At 42.9% G+C, this 15,965-nt stretch overlaps 1 protein-coding gene and 1 long non-coding RNA gene across 3 annotated transcripts in view; one reads left to right on the forward strand and one right to left on the reverse strand.

Annotated features, from left to right (window-relative positions):
- The first annotated feature begins 1,854 nt into the window (after positions 1 to 1,854).
- The window catches only part of LOC137504099 (NADP-dependent alcohol dehydrogenase-like), a 47,961-nt gene continuing 33,850 nt past the window's right edge, over positions 1,855 to 15,965 (forward strand). For both annotated transcript variants that reach the window (XR_011019417.1, XM_068232091.1), the window contains exons 1-4: positions 1,855 to 1,984; positions 4,188 to 4,289; positions 7,043 to 7,181; positions 15,313 to 15,400. Coding sequence is in view for 1 of the 2 variants with exons in the window: in XM_068232091.1 (XP_068088192.1) it covers positions 1,967 to 1,984; positions 4,188 to 4,289; positions 7,043 to 7,181; positions 15,313 to 15,400 (347 nt within the window). In the remaining variant the exon portion in view is untranslated. The remainder of the gene's footprint in view (positions 1,985 to 4,187; positions 4,290 to 7,042; positions 7,182 to 15,312; positions 15,401 to 15,965) is intronic.
- The window catches only part of LOC137504106 (uncharacterized), a 38,475-nt gene continuing 36,364 nt past the window's right edge, over positions 13,855 to 15,965 (reverse strand). The window contains exon 3 of the long non-coding RNA XR_011019420.1: positions 13,855 to 14,176. This is a non-coding gene — a long non-coding RNA (uncharacterized lncRNA). The remainder of the gene's footprint in view (positions 14,177 to 15,965) is intronic.

Raw genomic sequence — 15,965 nt, forward strand, 5'->3', positions numbered from 1 at the left:
ATCGTTTTCTAAATTAATTTATTCTAATGAAATGTTTATAGACACTATACCTGAGATAACGGATTGAATAACTACTTTTTGACATGTATTTATGTGTTTTGTCCCTGCATTCTCCCACTGTACGTCAGTATTTGGTGTATTTTTAATACTTCAAGTTTAATGAGTTGGTACATTTTTTACAATTTTTCTTATTTGGCCACAAGATGGCAGCATTTTATAGGTGCAGATTTGCTCCGTAATTATAATGGGTGCTTCGTTTTTATTTTTTATTTTTGCTAAATGCAGTTGAACTCCATAAAACTTTATTTAATTAATGGTGCTCTACCCCCTAGTGTTAGCCACACTCGCCATAACCCTCCCCAGCCCCTTACTAACATTTCTTTCTTCCTTTTTTTTTTCTCTGCCCATCTGCCGTGCCCTTTTCCAACATGGCACGGACTAACTCAGGCACATGCGCCCACCGCTCACTGACGTACTATCCTACGTCCTTTACACCCGTCGCAGGCCAGCCTAATTTCCTTTTCCACGTCAGTCGGATGCGACCGCAAGGTCGCATCCACTACGCTACTGAGCGGCTCCCTCCTGAGAGTGGTCACGGACCCCAGCCACGCCCCCTGTCTATCCCAGGGACCGCCCTCCTGCGTCCCACACACACGTGGCTGTCCCGCCCGGGCTCCTCCACATCTTCAGAGATATATATAGCGCTGGCCGATCCAACGTTCGGCTTGGCGCTCTGGCACTGGTCTACACATCCCAGGTAAGCTCCTAACCCCCTCCTACCATGCTATATACCTTCTTCTAACAGCACTACCCCGCACTGCCCGGATCTTATCTCTCTCTCATCCTACCTGACAGTGAAATCCCGCACTGCCTGCATCCAGCCTCCACATATGCCCAATTAACAGGGCCTCCAGCACGCCTCTGTTGATCACTAGATGGATGTGCCACACAGAGGTGTCATTAGCATTTTACAGCTTGAACCCCCTAACCAGGGCCGTTTTAAGACGCAACTACTGTATGACATTTTTAGCCCCTTCCCCAGCCCCGCTGATTATATGGTTTTTACCTTCTCCTTAATCCCTTATTCCCTTACCCCCCCCATCCCTTGGCCACCCCTATGTTTAGGGGTCTCCCCCCCCCCATTTGTATGAAATTAGTATATCTTATTATTCACCCACATATTTGCTAGACCACCCCGACACGTCTTACCTAACGTATATATGCCTTGTACATTGTTTTAAGAATCCGATAAGGATAAACATTTTTTCTAGGATGTACCATCTATATTAGCCTTTTATATTTGTTTATTCTGTAATTTAGTATACGTGTCATCCTTTTCTAATGTACCTATTGCCGAGCGCCAATTTATGTTATTTGTTTATTAATTTTTAAGCACACTAACCTGACCTGAGGAAGCGGTTTGTACCGTGAAACGCGTTGTCGAAAGTGCTTTATGTCAATAAAACTACCAAACTTTTTATCAAGTCAAGTGAAGTCTCCATGTATATACAAGGGAACACCGAACACATTATAAGGGCGCCTCCTATCCTTCTTGAAATATAATTTATAAAATCGTTACGTAATCATTTATGCCATTTATTCGTCTGAGAACACATTACTAACTTATCAACTGCAAGTCCATTCAGCTATCTTTGCTGGGAATTACTATTCATACGAAATGACAAATAAAACACTGTACTGCATAGAGCAACCAATACCACATGATCTGAGCAGTAACAACTAAAGGTTGTTTAAGCAAAACCTGCCCTGGTTTACAGTGAAAAAGCAAATAATCACATTAACCCATCAACACCTCCTCAATCCATTTATTTAAGTATCTTGGGGGAATGAGCTTCCATCCTATTGGGGAATATTCACTATCAATGCAGCAAGCTACAACAAAGCCTCAAGACGATAGAAAGCAGTGAATACCGGGGAAGAAAGAAAATCACCTACTTTCAGAGACATGAGCACTGCAGGAAAAGTATAGTTTTTATATAAGAAAATTATTATCATTTGAATGTAGTGAGTTATTATCTGACCTGTCTTTTTTACTTACCCTTTGTAGTGGTGCATAACATGTTTTGCTCTATTTCTGCAACAGTCTTCAATGTCTGCTTAGCATTTTAGTAAGGTGGCTTTTTCCTTAGCATCTTAGTAAGAGGTATTTTTGGTCCATTGTAGCCCCTTACGCACTCCTAGGAATTCTGGTTTACCATGAGCTTGCTAGGTACTCTGTGTCTGCTTAGAAAATTCTTGTTTATATAATTCACAACGTTTTGAAACAAGTTTTATTTAATGCTCTAGAATATTTTATTTATTGTTAGTGTTTTCTTGAATGGCGGCATAATGGTAAAAAATCACTGATTGAAGACCGTCTGTCTTCTGCAGAAGCCCTGGGCATTGTGGGATTTCCCACTGAGTGTCCCACGAATAATGTAAATACCCAGCTCAATGGTTTCAAAACTAGAAAGAACATTTTCCTTTTGCATAAAAATTAACAACACAATCAGGGGCGTAACTAGAAATCACTGGGCCCCCCTTCAAAACTTTGGATAGAGCCCCCTCCCTCCCCCACTCGCTTTCTGCACAGGTAAAGCAATGTTATTCAATTGGCTAGTGCACACTTGAATATGTTTTCCCCATGCAGATAAAAACAGACAACAGTGAAGCACTGCAGGCATTTTCTCTATCAATTACATAAGCGTCTGTGATAAAATGTTCATGTTTTCACACATACAGACACACATGGTGTGCAGAAAACACATACAGAAAACCGATAGACGACTGTGCTCCCATCCTCAGCTTATTACACTCACTCTGTCCATCTCCGATGGAGCAGAACTGGCACTGCAGACTTCTCTATCATTACTACAGTATAGAGCACTTGGGGAAGGGGCAAGAGGCTGGGTGCAGGGCACTGTACACAAGACCCTGCTGCACACTGAACGTCCCTGTCTACAAATCTGTGACTGCAAAACTTTGTTTGATTCCTTATCAGTGGCTGGGCAGATGCAATCATTAGAACAATTGTGTAGAGAGCAAAAAGCTTTTTCTCTCATACCCTTAGTTGTCAGTCTCTCAGGACAGGGAGAAACTTATCCCCATGGGCCCCCCTGCAGCTTCTGGGCCCCCCTGTGGCTGCATCACTTGCAGGGTCTATTGCTATGCCCCTGAACACTATTCATCATCATTACATTGAGGCTTATGGGGCTTATGTTACTACATTTGCTATTGCAAAACATTATATTAGATAGGGAGAACCAGGGCTGTTTGTCTGCAAAGTATATTGTTAAATCACCTTTTACTGTTCATCATTCTTTGTGCAGTTTGCATTTGCTGTACAATGTCTGCAACATATTACACCAGCTGGGGCGTAACTAGGAGTCACCGGGCCCCCCTGCAGAGATTCTGACCGCCTCCCGGGGTCCGCTCAGGGCCGTTTTGGGGGGCTGGAGGGAAGCAGCATGAGGGGAAAGCCATGGCCACACTCGGCGGGGAGGGGGGGGCGGCCTTGCCCCCCCCTCTCACCCCAGGCTCTCCCCTCCAGCTTCAATAAGCGCGTGTGCAGGCGGCGGGCAACGGCAGATACCTTCCTTGCGTTCCACCACAGATGCTCCTCGCTCTAGTGTCTGACGCTAGAGAGAAACATCCAGGTGCAGGGCCTGCAGCCCCTATTGTTACCCCCCTGTGCACCAAACATTCAGCACCAGTGTACTGTGGCAATCGACCAGTGTATGGCAGCCTTAAAAGAAGGAGGTAGGCCTGCTATTTTCCCAACATCAATGCTATATAGTCATTTCCAAGCAGTTCAAAACAAACAAGGGGGAAGAGCTTTGGTTCGGAAAGAGATAGGAAATATAGGACTTCCTCTTTGTAATTTGTCTCCCTTACTGAGAGAGGAAGAAAAGGAGAAAAGGATTTTGGTCCAGAAGAGGAGGAAGGGGAGGGTGATCTGCAAGTGATGTTCCGTTCATTGTGGATGGGAGAGCAGGCAGTGGACACTGTTGTGCTGTATACAGTATATTAGTAAGTCTAAGTAAATCAACAACAAAATATTGGTATACTTTTAATTTGAAAACAAAGCTTTGTTTTTGTTTTTTTCTTTTGTTTTTAAGTTTAGTATGGAACAGAGAAGTTTATTAGCTGTGGCTTCTTCCATTTTTATCATTTTTTTTTAATCCAAGGATATAGTATGCAAGGCAGCGGTTGCCTGGGAACCTCATAAGCCTTTTTCTATTGAAGAGATCACAGTGGCTCCACCAAAAGCTCATGAAGTTAGAATAAAGGTATGTAAACTGTTAAAATCATGCTTTCTTTGAGATAAAAGAAGTAAGCAGTTATCGTATAGATTAAATAATAATAATAATAATAATACTTTTTGAATTCATGTTCAATTTGAGGCATTTATAAAAAATAGTATAGGCCTTTTAAATGCACATATCGCCCTACACACATGCATAAAATTATCCTTTACTGCAAAACCATCACCATAAAAAAGAAAATGTGGTATTGTTCAGTCTGCGGAAATCATAATTACTGTACATGTGTCACAGATGGATATTAAGTGCATATGTCTTGTCCAGCCGGTCAGTTGGGCGCAGGGTAAGTGGAATGATGGCACACCCTGCTGAAATTTCTGGCAACTCAGTGGAAGTAGTAATTCGGAGTCCGGCTATTGCCGACACACAAATTATATTTAAAATCCCGCTGCACCACTATAGCATTATGGCTATGGTGGTGCCCAAGTTTGGTGCTACGTGCTACGTGGCTGGCAGTGTGCGCCGAGATGACCTGTGTTGATATTAAATAGCCATTTGCAATGCTTGCTATTAGGAAATGTGACAAATGGCAAACCCTAATTGCAAGATAGCACTGTGATGGTGGAAACAATATAATGGGGGGACTATAAGAAAAGAAACTCTATAATGGGGCAGATCTATAATAGAGAAGAGGATACTATAAAGAGTAACTCTATGAAAGAGAGGAGGATGCTATAATGAGCTGTATGTCTAATCGATGCATAACCCCCACCTTTAGCTTAAAGCCCTAGCTCGCCTTTGTTTTTCTCAGAAAGGCAGTAAATATGATTTTTTTTTTTTTACAAAAATATTTTGTTTTTCCAATTAAAAAAAAAAATCAAAGTTGCTATCAGCAGTAGTCATATCCACCTTTCCAACAGCCTACAGCTGTCTTGCATTGCCCTCCTCCCCCCATAGTCGGTCAGCAATCAGCATATGTGTACTTGGTAGTGATTTCAATGTGTCATTGGGCAAGGGGCTGACTTCTATCCCCACCACAACCATGCCTGCCTTGTAAATAACAGCCACTAAATATTATGTCAATTAATAGGGAGGTGTGGCTGCCATGACAATCACTCCTTTACATTTACTTTTGTTTACATTTGAGGATTTACCTCTAAAATTGGTAGATAAAGAAGCCGTCAGGTGGGGTTGACCGTTTTTAACTTTTGTTATCAATAAGTCAAAGTAAGAGGGCACAAAATATATCTCTAACAACTTGTTGGTTTATTTTCAAATGCCAAATACACTAACATCAGCCTGGACCCACACTTAGAATTTTTTTGGTGCTCCTTTAAGGAAGATCTTGCTCTCCTGTTGATTTAATTGTGTTTTGGAAATGTTGGCAACACAGATGCAGGCAATGCCCCTAATGCCTGTGACGTTTATTAAATAAAGACATTATAAAATATTTCACATGAAAGACATGGAACCCATCTGATGGAAATAAAAACATTATTTTTTTTTCATTTCCATCAGGTGGAAAGTTTAAAGTCAAAATTCTCATGGTCCAATTCATAGCCACTCCTCCTTCCCTTCCAGCAAAGTAAACCAGATGGGGCTTCATTTAAAGGACAACCGAGGTGACATGTGACATGAGTTAGACATGTGTATGTACCGTGCCTAGCACACAAATAACTATGCTGTGTTCCTTTTTTTTCTTTCTCTGCCTGAAAGAGTTATGCTATAGTCTGACCCAGTCTGACCTGGTCCCAACCCAGACAGAAACTGCCACTTGCATACTTGAAGTTTAAAGGATTTATCAGGGATTTATAAATAAAATAAGGGCTACTTACCCGTGGCTTCATCCAGCCCCAAGCTCCCAGCATGTCCCTCGGCGAGCTGCGATGAGGGACATGCTGGGAGCTTGGGGCTGGATGAAGCCCTGGGTAAGTAGCCCTTATTTTACTTATAAATCCCTGATAACTCCTTTAAACTTAAAGTATGCAAGTGACAGTTTCTGTCCGGGTTGGAACCGGGTCGGACTGGGTCAGACTATAGCATAACCCTCACTGATAAGTAATTACAGTCATAAAACACTTTCCTGACAGTAAATGGCTTTTGAGAGCAGGAAAGAGATAAAAAGGGTCAATAATTTGTAGATTTGGGTTCTGGTATACTTTAATGAAGGTGTCATTGAGCAGAGACAGTGAAACAATAAAAACTTAAAAAAAAACTAGATTTAAATATAAAATAAAACTGTGGGATATGTAAAAAAAAGTCATTTTTAGGAGAAGGACAGATACAATTGTTTTTCTCATCAGTTTATTTTTTTTACCTCGGATGTCCTTTAACTAGCGCTCATTGTTTTCATTAAGGGAAGAATTTATGCTATTTGCTTCCAAAGGCAAGCTGCCTGGATTTCATTTTTAAAATTCTTATTATTTTATTGTTTCTTATACAGCTGAAGGTATGGGTTGACCATGAATGAAGTCAGTTCTACAGAAAGATGTTTTTCAGATGAAAATAAATATATATTTCAAAAACACGACATGTTCTTCTTAAGCAAAGAACAAACATGCCACCAATAAAAAAAAAACCTGGTATTTGGATAATGGGTTATGTGGGCTAAGAGTCAATCCCTGCTGATAGTGACTTGCAGGTCCATTCATTGCATGAATGAAGGCCAAATACCTTGAAACTGTGGTCTGCAAGTGGAAACATTCAACTCTGAATAATTAAGGTGCCCCCAAACAACATTATTGTTGCACTTTAGTATTATTAATTGTTTTATTTCCTAGATTCTTGCCTCCGGTATATGTGGATCAGATAACTGTGCAGTGAAAGGAATATTTCCAACAAAATTCCCAGTGATTTTGGGTCATGAAGCTATTGGAATTGTTGAAAGCATTGGACAAGACGTCACTAATGTACACCCAGGTGAGCCTAATGCATTGATTTGTAGCTTGCTAAATACAGTAACCTAAGAGAAATCAACAACATCATTTTTTGATTGAATAAAGACTACCAATGGGGACATGTTTATGTTCCATTTTATTCTGTTTTCATTATTTGACTTATGTTTGGAATATTAATAGGAGTTACTTTGTATTTTGCAATTTGGTTTAAGCTACAACAAATCTAATTAGTTCCTGTGAGTCACTGTAATATATTCTGTGCTTTGGTTAGATTGTGGTGGACTAGTAAGCTATACACATGTTTTCACAAATATACACATGAATCATACAATTGGAAGACCAAGCTTGGCAATAAAAAAATATTTACTTGACAAGGCTGATACCAAGCCAAAATACCTTATAGAGATGGACAACCTAGTTGGAACCCTTGGAATATGTATTATCTTGGCTGATATGGACCTCCCCTTTTGGCAATATACATAAATGGCCCCTTTTTTCAGTTGCCTGTGCTCTTGCAGTGTGTGAACTGCAGCAGACTGAAGTGTGAACTGAGAGTTGTTGGGTTATAGAAACCTTTGTGGTGTAACTAACTAGAGAATCACTGCAGTTTAGTCCCCTTCTGCAGCAAGATGACCAGGGAAATGACAGTGACAGGACACAAACAAATAATTGAGGTCAAAAAGAACATGGTATATATCCCAAGTGTCAAATATTCCTTATGTTTTAATGTGTTTACCTCATTTCAAAGAAATTACAAGGAGGAAACACTTTGCCCACACCCAGTATCTCTCGAGCCTATTTATTCATGTTACAAAGGCATCTGGGAACAACAAGGAAGCGGCCAAAATCTTTCTATGTAATTAACCCTTTACCTAAAGCCTTGAAGCGAACCTGAAGCAAAAATAAACTTATAAGATAATGAGTTGTATGTGCATTACAGCTAATGCTGGGTACACACGATGTGTTTCCGTGTTCGATGAGCCGCTCGATTCGCGTCGATTTGATTATCTCCGACATGTCCGATTCACGTTTCGATGGATCGTTAGGTCGATTTGCCATACTTTACATGGCATTAGACCTAAAAATAATCGAAATGCGCTCGGAAATGCCCAGCATAAGAAATAAAACATTAGTAGCAGATAAAGGAATATATTGTTTTCCAGTACAGGAAGAGTTAAAGAGATACTAAGAAACTATTATGCCTGCACATTACAATAACATTATGTGATTCCATAAGCACACATTTTTATTTACCACCCCTATTTGTGCATTAGCGTTACATTTGTGTGCCATTTCCTAGTACTCCCGAAGTGGCCTTTCTTCGGTACACAAGGATTTAACCACTTCCCGACCGCCGTATATACAATTGGCGGCCGGGAAGTGGACGCCGCAAGGACCGCCGTATTGACAATTGGCGGCGGTCCTTGTATGGGCATGGGCGGAGCGATCGCGTCATCCGTGACGCGATCCTCCGCCTCCGCCTGGCGCCGCTCACCCGCCGCAACATCCCGCCGGCCATACGGAAGTGCCGGCGGGATGTTAACCCGACGATCGCCGCATACAAAGTGTATAATACACTTTGTAATGTTTACAAAGTGTATTATACAGGCTGCCTCCTGCCCTGGTGGTCCCAATGTCCGAGGGACCACCAGGGCAGGCTGCAGCCACCCTAGTCTGCACCAAGCACACTGATTTCCCCCCCCCCCTGCCCCAGATCGCCCACAGCACCCATCAGACCCCCCCTGCCCACCCCCCAGACCCCTGTTTGCACCCAATCATCCCCCTAATCACCCATCAATCACTCCCTGTCACTATCTGTCAACGCTATTTTTTTTTTATCCCCCCCCCTGCCCCCCGCTCCCTCCTGATCACCCCCCCACCCCTCAGCTTCTCCCCAGACCCCCCCCCCCAAGACCCCCCCCCTATGTACTGTATGCATCTATCCCCCCTGATCACCTGTCAATCACCTGTCCATCACCTGTCAATCACCCGTCAATCACCCATCAATCACCCCCTGTCACTGCCACCCATCAATCAGCCCCTAACCTGCCCCTTGCGGGCAATCTGATCACCCCCCAACACCAATAGATCGCCCGCAGATCCGACATCAGATCACCTCCCAAATCCATTGTTTACATCTATTCTCTCCTCTAAACACCCACTAATTACCCATCAATCACCCATCAATCACCCCCTATCACCACCTGTCACTTTTACCTATCAGATCAGACCCTAATCTGCCCCTTGCGGGCACCCAATCACCCGCCCACACGCTCAGATTGCCCTCTGACCCCCCCTTATCAATTCACCAGTGCATTAATTACATCTGTTCTTCCCTGTAATAACCCACTGATCACCTGTCAATCACCTGCCAATCACCTATCACCCATCAATCACCCCCTGTCACCCCCTGTCACTGCCACCCATCAATCAGCCCCTAACCTGCCCCTTGCGGGCAATCTGATCACCCACCCACACCATTAGATCGCCCGCAAACCCGCCGTCAGATTACCTCTCAAATGTATTGTTTACATCTGTTATCTTCTCTAAACACCCACTAATTACCCATCAATCACCCATCAATCACCCCCTATCGCCAACCGTCACTGTTACCTATCAGATCAGACCCTAATCTGCCCCTTGCGGGCACCCAATCACCCGCCCACACGCTCAGATTGCCCTCAGACCCCCCCCCCCTCAATCACCCCCTGTCACTGCCACCCAACAATCAGCCCCTAACCTGCCCCTTGCGGGCAAACTGATCACCCACCCACACCAATAGATCGCCCGCAGATCCGACATCAGATCACCACCCAAGCGCAGTGTTTCCATCTATTCTCTCCTCTAAACACCCACTAATTACCCATCAATCACCCATCAATCACCCCCTATCACCACCTGTCACTGTTACCCATCAGATCAGACCCTAATCTGCCCCTTGCGGGCACCCAATCGCCCGCCTACACGCTCAGATTGCCCTCAGACCCCCCTTATCAATTCGCCAGTGCAATATTTACATCTGTTCTCCCCTGTAATAACCCACTGATTACCTGTCAATCACCTATCAATCACCCATCAATCACCCCCTGTCACTGCCACCCATCAATCACCCCCTGTCACTGCCGCCCATCAATCACCCGCTGTCACTGCCACCCATCAATCAGCCCCTAACCTGCCCCTTGCGGGCAATCTGATCACCCACCCACACCAATAGATTGCCCGCAGATCCGACGTCCGATCACCTCCCAAGTGCAGTGTTTACATCTGTTCTCTACCCTAAACACCCACTAATTACTCATCAATCACCCCCTGTCACTGCTACCTATCAGATTAGACCCCTATCTGCCCCTAGGGCACTCAATCACCCGCCCACACCCTCAGAATGCCCTCAGACCCCAGCCCTGATCACCTCGCCAGTGCATTGCTTGCATCTATTGACCCCCTCTAATCACACCTTGAGACACCCATCAATCACCTCCTGTCACCCCCTAGCACACCTACCCATTAGATCAGGCCCCAATTTGCCCCGTGTGGGCTCCTGATCACTCAGCCTAACCCTCAGATCCCCCTCAGACCCCCTTCCGATCACCTCCCCAGTGCATTGATTGCATCTATTTTCCCCTCTAACCACCCCCTGAGACACCCATCAATCACCTCCTGTCACCCCCCTAGCACTCCTATCCATCAGATCAGGCCCAATACAACCTGTCATCTAAAAGGCCACCCTGCTTATGACCGATTCCACAAAATTCGCCCCCTCATAGACCACCTGTCATCAAAATTTGCAGATGCTTATACCCCTGAACAGTCATTTTGAGACATTTGGTTTCCAGACTACTCACGGTTTTGGGCCTGTAAAATACCAGGGCGGTATAGGAACCCCACAAGTGACCCCATTTTAGAAAAAAAGACACCCCAAGGTATTCTGTTAGGTGTATGACGAGTTCATAGAAGATTTTATTTTTTGTCAAAAGTTAGCGGAAATTGATTTTTATTGGTTTTTTTTCACAAAGTGTCATTTTTCACTAACTTGTGACAAAAAATAAAATCTTCTATGAACTCGCCATACACCTAACGGAATACCTTGGGGTGTCTTCTTTCTAAAATGGGGTCACTTGTGGGGTTCCTATACTGCCCTTGCATTTTAGGGGCCCTAAACTGCGAGGAGTAGTCTAGAAAACAAATGCCTCAAAATGACCTGTGAATAGGACGTTGGGCCCCTTAGCGCACCTAGGCTGTAAAAAAGTGTCACACATGTGGTACCGCCGTACTCAGGAAAAGTAGTATAATGTGTTTTGGGGTGTATTTTTACACATACCCATGGTGGGTGGGAGAAATTTCTATGTAAATGGACAATTGTGTGTAAAAAAATCAAACAATTGTCATTTACAGAGATATTTCTCCCACTTAGCATGGGTATGTGTAAAAATACACCCCAAAACGCATTATACTACTTCTCCTGAGTACGGCGGTACCACATGTGTGGCACTTTTTTTTACACCCTAAGTACGCTAAGGGGCCCAAAGTCCAATGAGTACCTTTAGGATTTCGCAGGTCATTTTGCGACATTTGGTTTCAAGACTACTCCTCACGGTTTAGGGCCCCTAAAATGCCAGGGCAGTATAGGAACCCCACAAATGACCCCATTCTAGAAAGAAGACACCCAAAGGTATTCCGTACGGAGTATGGTGAGTTCATAGAAGATTTTATTTTTTGTCACAAGTTAGCGGAAAATGACACTTTGTGAAAAAACACAATTAAAATCAATTTCCGCTAACTTGTGACAAAAAAATAAAAACTTCTATGAACTCACCATACTCCTAACGAAATACCTTGGGGTGTCTTCTTTCTAAAATGGGGTCATTAGTGGGGTTCCTATACTGCCCTGGCATTTTAGGGGCCCTAAACCGTGAGGAGTAGTCTTGAAACAAAAATGACCTGTGAAATCCTAAAGGTACTCATTGGACTTTGGGCCCCTTAGTGCAGTTAGGGTGCAAAAAAGTGCCACACATGTGGTATCGCCGTACTCGGGAGAAGTAGTATAATGTGTTTTGGGGTGTATTTTTACACATACCCATGCTGGGTGGGAGAAATACCTCTGTAAATGACAATCTTTTGATTTTTTTACACACAATTGTCCATTTACAGAGGTATTTCTCCCCCCCAGCATGGGTATGTGTAAAAATACACCCTAAAACACATTGTACTACTTCTCCCGAGTATGGCGATACCACATGTGTGGCACTTTTTTGCACCCTAACTGCGCTAAAGGGCCCAAAGTCCAATGAGTACCTTTAGGATTTCACAGGTCATTTTGAGAAATTTCGTTTCAAGACTACTCCTCACGGTTTAGGGCCCCTAAAATGCCAGGGCAGTATAGGAACCCCACAAATGACCCCATTTTAGAAAGAAGACACCCCAAGATATTTAGTTAGTAGTATGGCGAGTTCATAGAAGATTTTATTTTTTGTCACAAGTTAGCGGAAATTGATTTTAATTGTGTTTTTTCACAAAGTGTCATTTTCCGCTAACTTTTGACAAAAAATAAAATCTTCTATGAACTCACCATACTCCTAACGGAATACCTTGGGGTGTCTTCTTTGTAAAATGGGGTCATTTGTGGGGTTCCTATACTGCCCTGGCATTTTAGGGGCCCTAAACCGTGAGGAGTAGTCTTGAAACGAAATTTCTCAAAATGACGTGTGAAATCCTAAAGGTACTCATTGGACTTTGGGCCCTTTAGCGCAGTTAGGGTGCAAAAAAAGTGCCACACATGTGGTATCGCCGTACTCAGGAGAAGTAGTATAATGTGTTTTGTGGTGTATTTTTACACATACCCATGCTGAGTGGGAGAAAGATCTCTGTAAATGGACAATTGTGTGTAAAAAAAATTAACAAATTGTCATTTACAGAGATATTTCTCCCACCCAGCATGGGTATGTGTAAAAATACACCCCAAAACACATTATACTACTTCTCCTGAGTACGGCAATACCACATGTGTGGCACTTTTTTGCAGCCTAACTGCGCTAAGGGGTCCAAAGTCCAATGAGCACCTTTAGGCTTTACAGGGGTGCTTACAATTTAGCACCCCCCAAAATGTCAGGACAGTAAACACACCCCACAAATGACCCCATTTTGGAAAGTAGACCCTTCAAGGTATTCAGAGAGGGGCATGGTGAGTCCGTGGCAGATTTCATTTTTTTTTTTGTCGCAAGTTAGAAGAAATGGAAACTTTTTTTTTTTTTTTTTCTCACAAAGTGTCATTTTCCGCTTACTTGTGACAAAAAATAATATCTTCTATGAACTCACTATGCCTCTCAGTGAATACTTTGGGATGTCTTCTTTCCAAAATGGGGTAATTTGGGGGGTATTTATACTATCCTGGAATTCTAGCCCCTCATGAAACATGACAGGGGGTCAGAAAAGTCATAGATGCTTGAAAATGAGAAAATTCACTTTTTGCACCATAGTTTGTAAACGCTATAACTTTTACCCAAACCAATAAATATACACTGAATGGGTTTTTTTTATCAAAAACATGTTTGTCCACATTTTTCGCGCTGCATGTATACAGAAATTTTACTTTATTTGAAAAATGTCAGCACAGAAAGTTAAAAAAATCATTTTTTTGCCAAAATTCATGTCTTTTTTGCTGAATATAATAAAAAGTAAAAATCGCAGGAGCAATCAAATAGCACCAAAAGAAAGCTTTATTAGTGACAAGAAAAGGAGCCAAAATTCATTTAGGTGGTAGGTTGTATGAGCGAGCAATAAACCGTGAAAGCTGCAGTGGTCTGAATGGAAAAAAAGTGGCCGGTCCTTAAGGGGTAGAAAGCCCTAGGTCCTCAAGTGGTTAAAATGGTCACCTGAGATGTAAATAAAGTTGTTGATTGATCAGACCCACTGGCCTATTAGTGCAGGGCTCTGGGGAGCAGCCCATTGGGATGGGCTTAGAAGGCAGCGTCAGTGAAGGGGAGAAGTTTCTGGTTTCTGAGAGCATTGCAAAAATGAAGCCTAAAAAAAAAAAAAAAAACAGCACATAAGCAGAGGTTTTGTTTATTACATAGTTACATAGTTATTTTGGCTGAAAAAAGACATACGTCCATCGAGTTCAAACAGTACAAAGTACAACTCCAGCCCGTCCCCCACATACCCCTGTTGATCCAGAGGAAGGCGAAAAAAACCCCACCAGGCATGGTCCAATTAGCCCCAAATGGGAAAAATTCCTTCCTGACTCCAGATGGCAATCAGATAAAATCCCTGGATCAACATCATTAGGCATAACCTAGTAATTGTAGCCATGGATGTCTTTCAACGCAAGGAAAGCATCTAAGCCCCCTTTAAATGCAGGTATAGAGTTTGCCATAACGACTTCCTGTGGCAATGCATTCCACATCTTAACCACTCTTACTGTAAAGAACCCTTTCCTAAATAAATGGCTAAAACGTTTTTCCTCCATGCGCAGCTCATGTCCTCTAGTCCTTTGAGAAGGCCTAGGGACAAAAAGCTCATCCGCCAAGCTATTATATTGCCCTCTAATGTATTTATACATGTTAATTAGATCTCCTCTAAGGCGTCTTTTCTCTAGACTAAATAAACCCAGTTTATCTAACCTTTCTTGGTAAGCGAGACCTTCCATCCCACGTATCAATTTTGTAGCTCGTCTCTGCACCTGCTCTAAAACTGCAATATCTTTTTTGTAATGTGGTGCCCAGAACTGAATTCCATATTCCAGATGTGGCCTTACTAGAGAGTTAAACAGGGGCAATATTATGCTAGCATCTCGAGTTTTTATTTCCCTTTTAATGCATCCCAAAATTTTGTTCGCTTTAGCTGCAGCGGCTTGGCATTGAGTACGATTATTTAACTTGTTGTCGATGAGTACTCCTAAGTCCTTCTCCAAGTTTGATGTTCCCAACTGTATCCCATTTATTTTGTATGGTGCTAGACCATTGGTACGACCAAAATGCATGACTTTACATTTGTCAACATTGAATTTCATCTGCCATGTATGTGCCCATATAGCCATCCTATCCAGATCCTGTTGCAATATATTACAATTTTACTTTCTGCAGTCATTATGCTTTTACAGCTTTCACCATATTTCCCTTACTGACAATTCCATTGTAATTCTTGTTTTTTGTCCTTAGGTGACAAAGTCATTCCCCTTTTTCTTCCCCAGTGTGGATCTTGCAGAAGCTGTAAAAGTTCCACCTGCAACTTTTGTGATAAAAATGAGTAAGAATATGTATTTGTTTCCTAGCATCTCATGGCTAATTTACTAAACCAGAACTGCAAAGAGAATGGTGAAGTGAAGCTGTGCACAGGAAGGCTTTTCAGTCTCTGCACATTACAGCTCACGTGAGCACTTTACTCAGTAGTAGAAGGAGCAGAGAATAGGGAGCCCCGGAGCGAGCTATGGAGATGCTTCTGCCAGGGATCTAGTGCAGTAGTAGTAACAGAGGATAGGGAGCCCCAGTGTGAGCTATTGAGTTACTTATGCTGGGACTCTAGTGTAGTAGTAGCAGTAGCTGAGAATAGGGAGCCCAAGTGGGAGCTATGGAGTTATTTATGCTGGGACTCTAGTGTAGTAGTAGCAGTTGCTGAGAATAGGGAGCCCAAGTGGAAGCTATGGAGTTACTTATGCTGGGACTCTAGTGTAGTAGTAGCAGTAGCTGAGAATAGGGAGCCCAAGTGGGAGTTATGGAGTTACTTATGCTGGGACTGTAGTGTAGTAGTAGTAGTAGTAGTAGCAGAGAATAGGGAGCCCAAGTGGGAGCTATGAAGATGCTTCTGCCAGGGC

This window comes from Hyperolius riggenbachi, chromosome 1 (genome assembly GCF_040937935.1).
Source record: "Hyperolius riggenbachi isolate aHypRig1 chromosome 1, aHypRig1.pri, whole genome shotgun sequence".
Lineage (NCBI taxonomy): Eukaryota > Metazoa > Chordata > Amphibia > Anura > Hyperoliidae > Hyperolius > Hyperolius riggenbachi.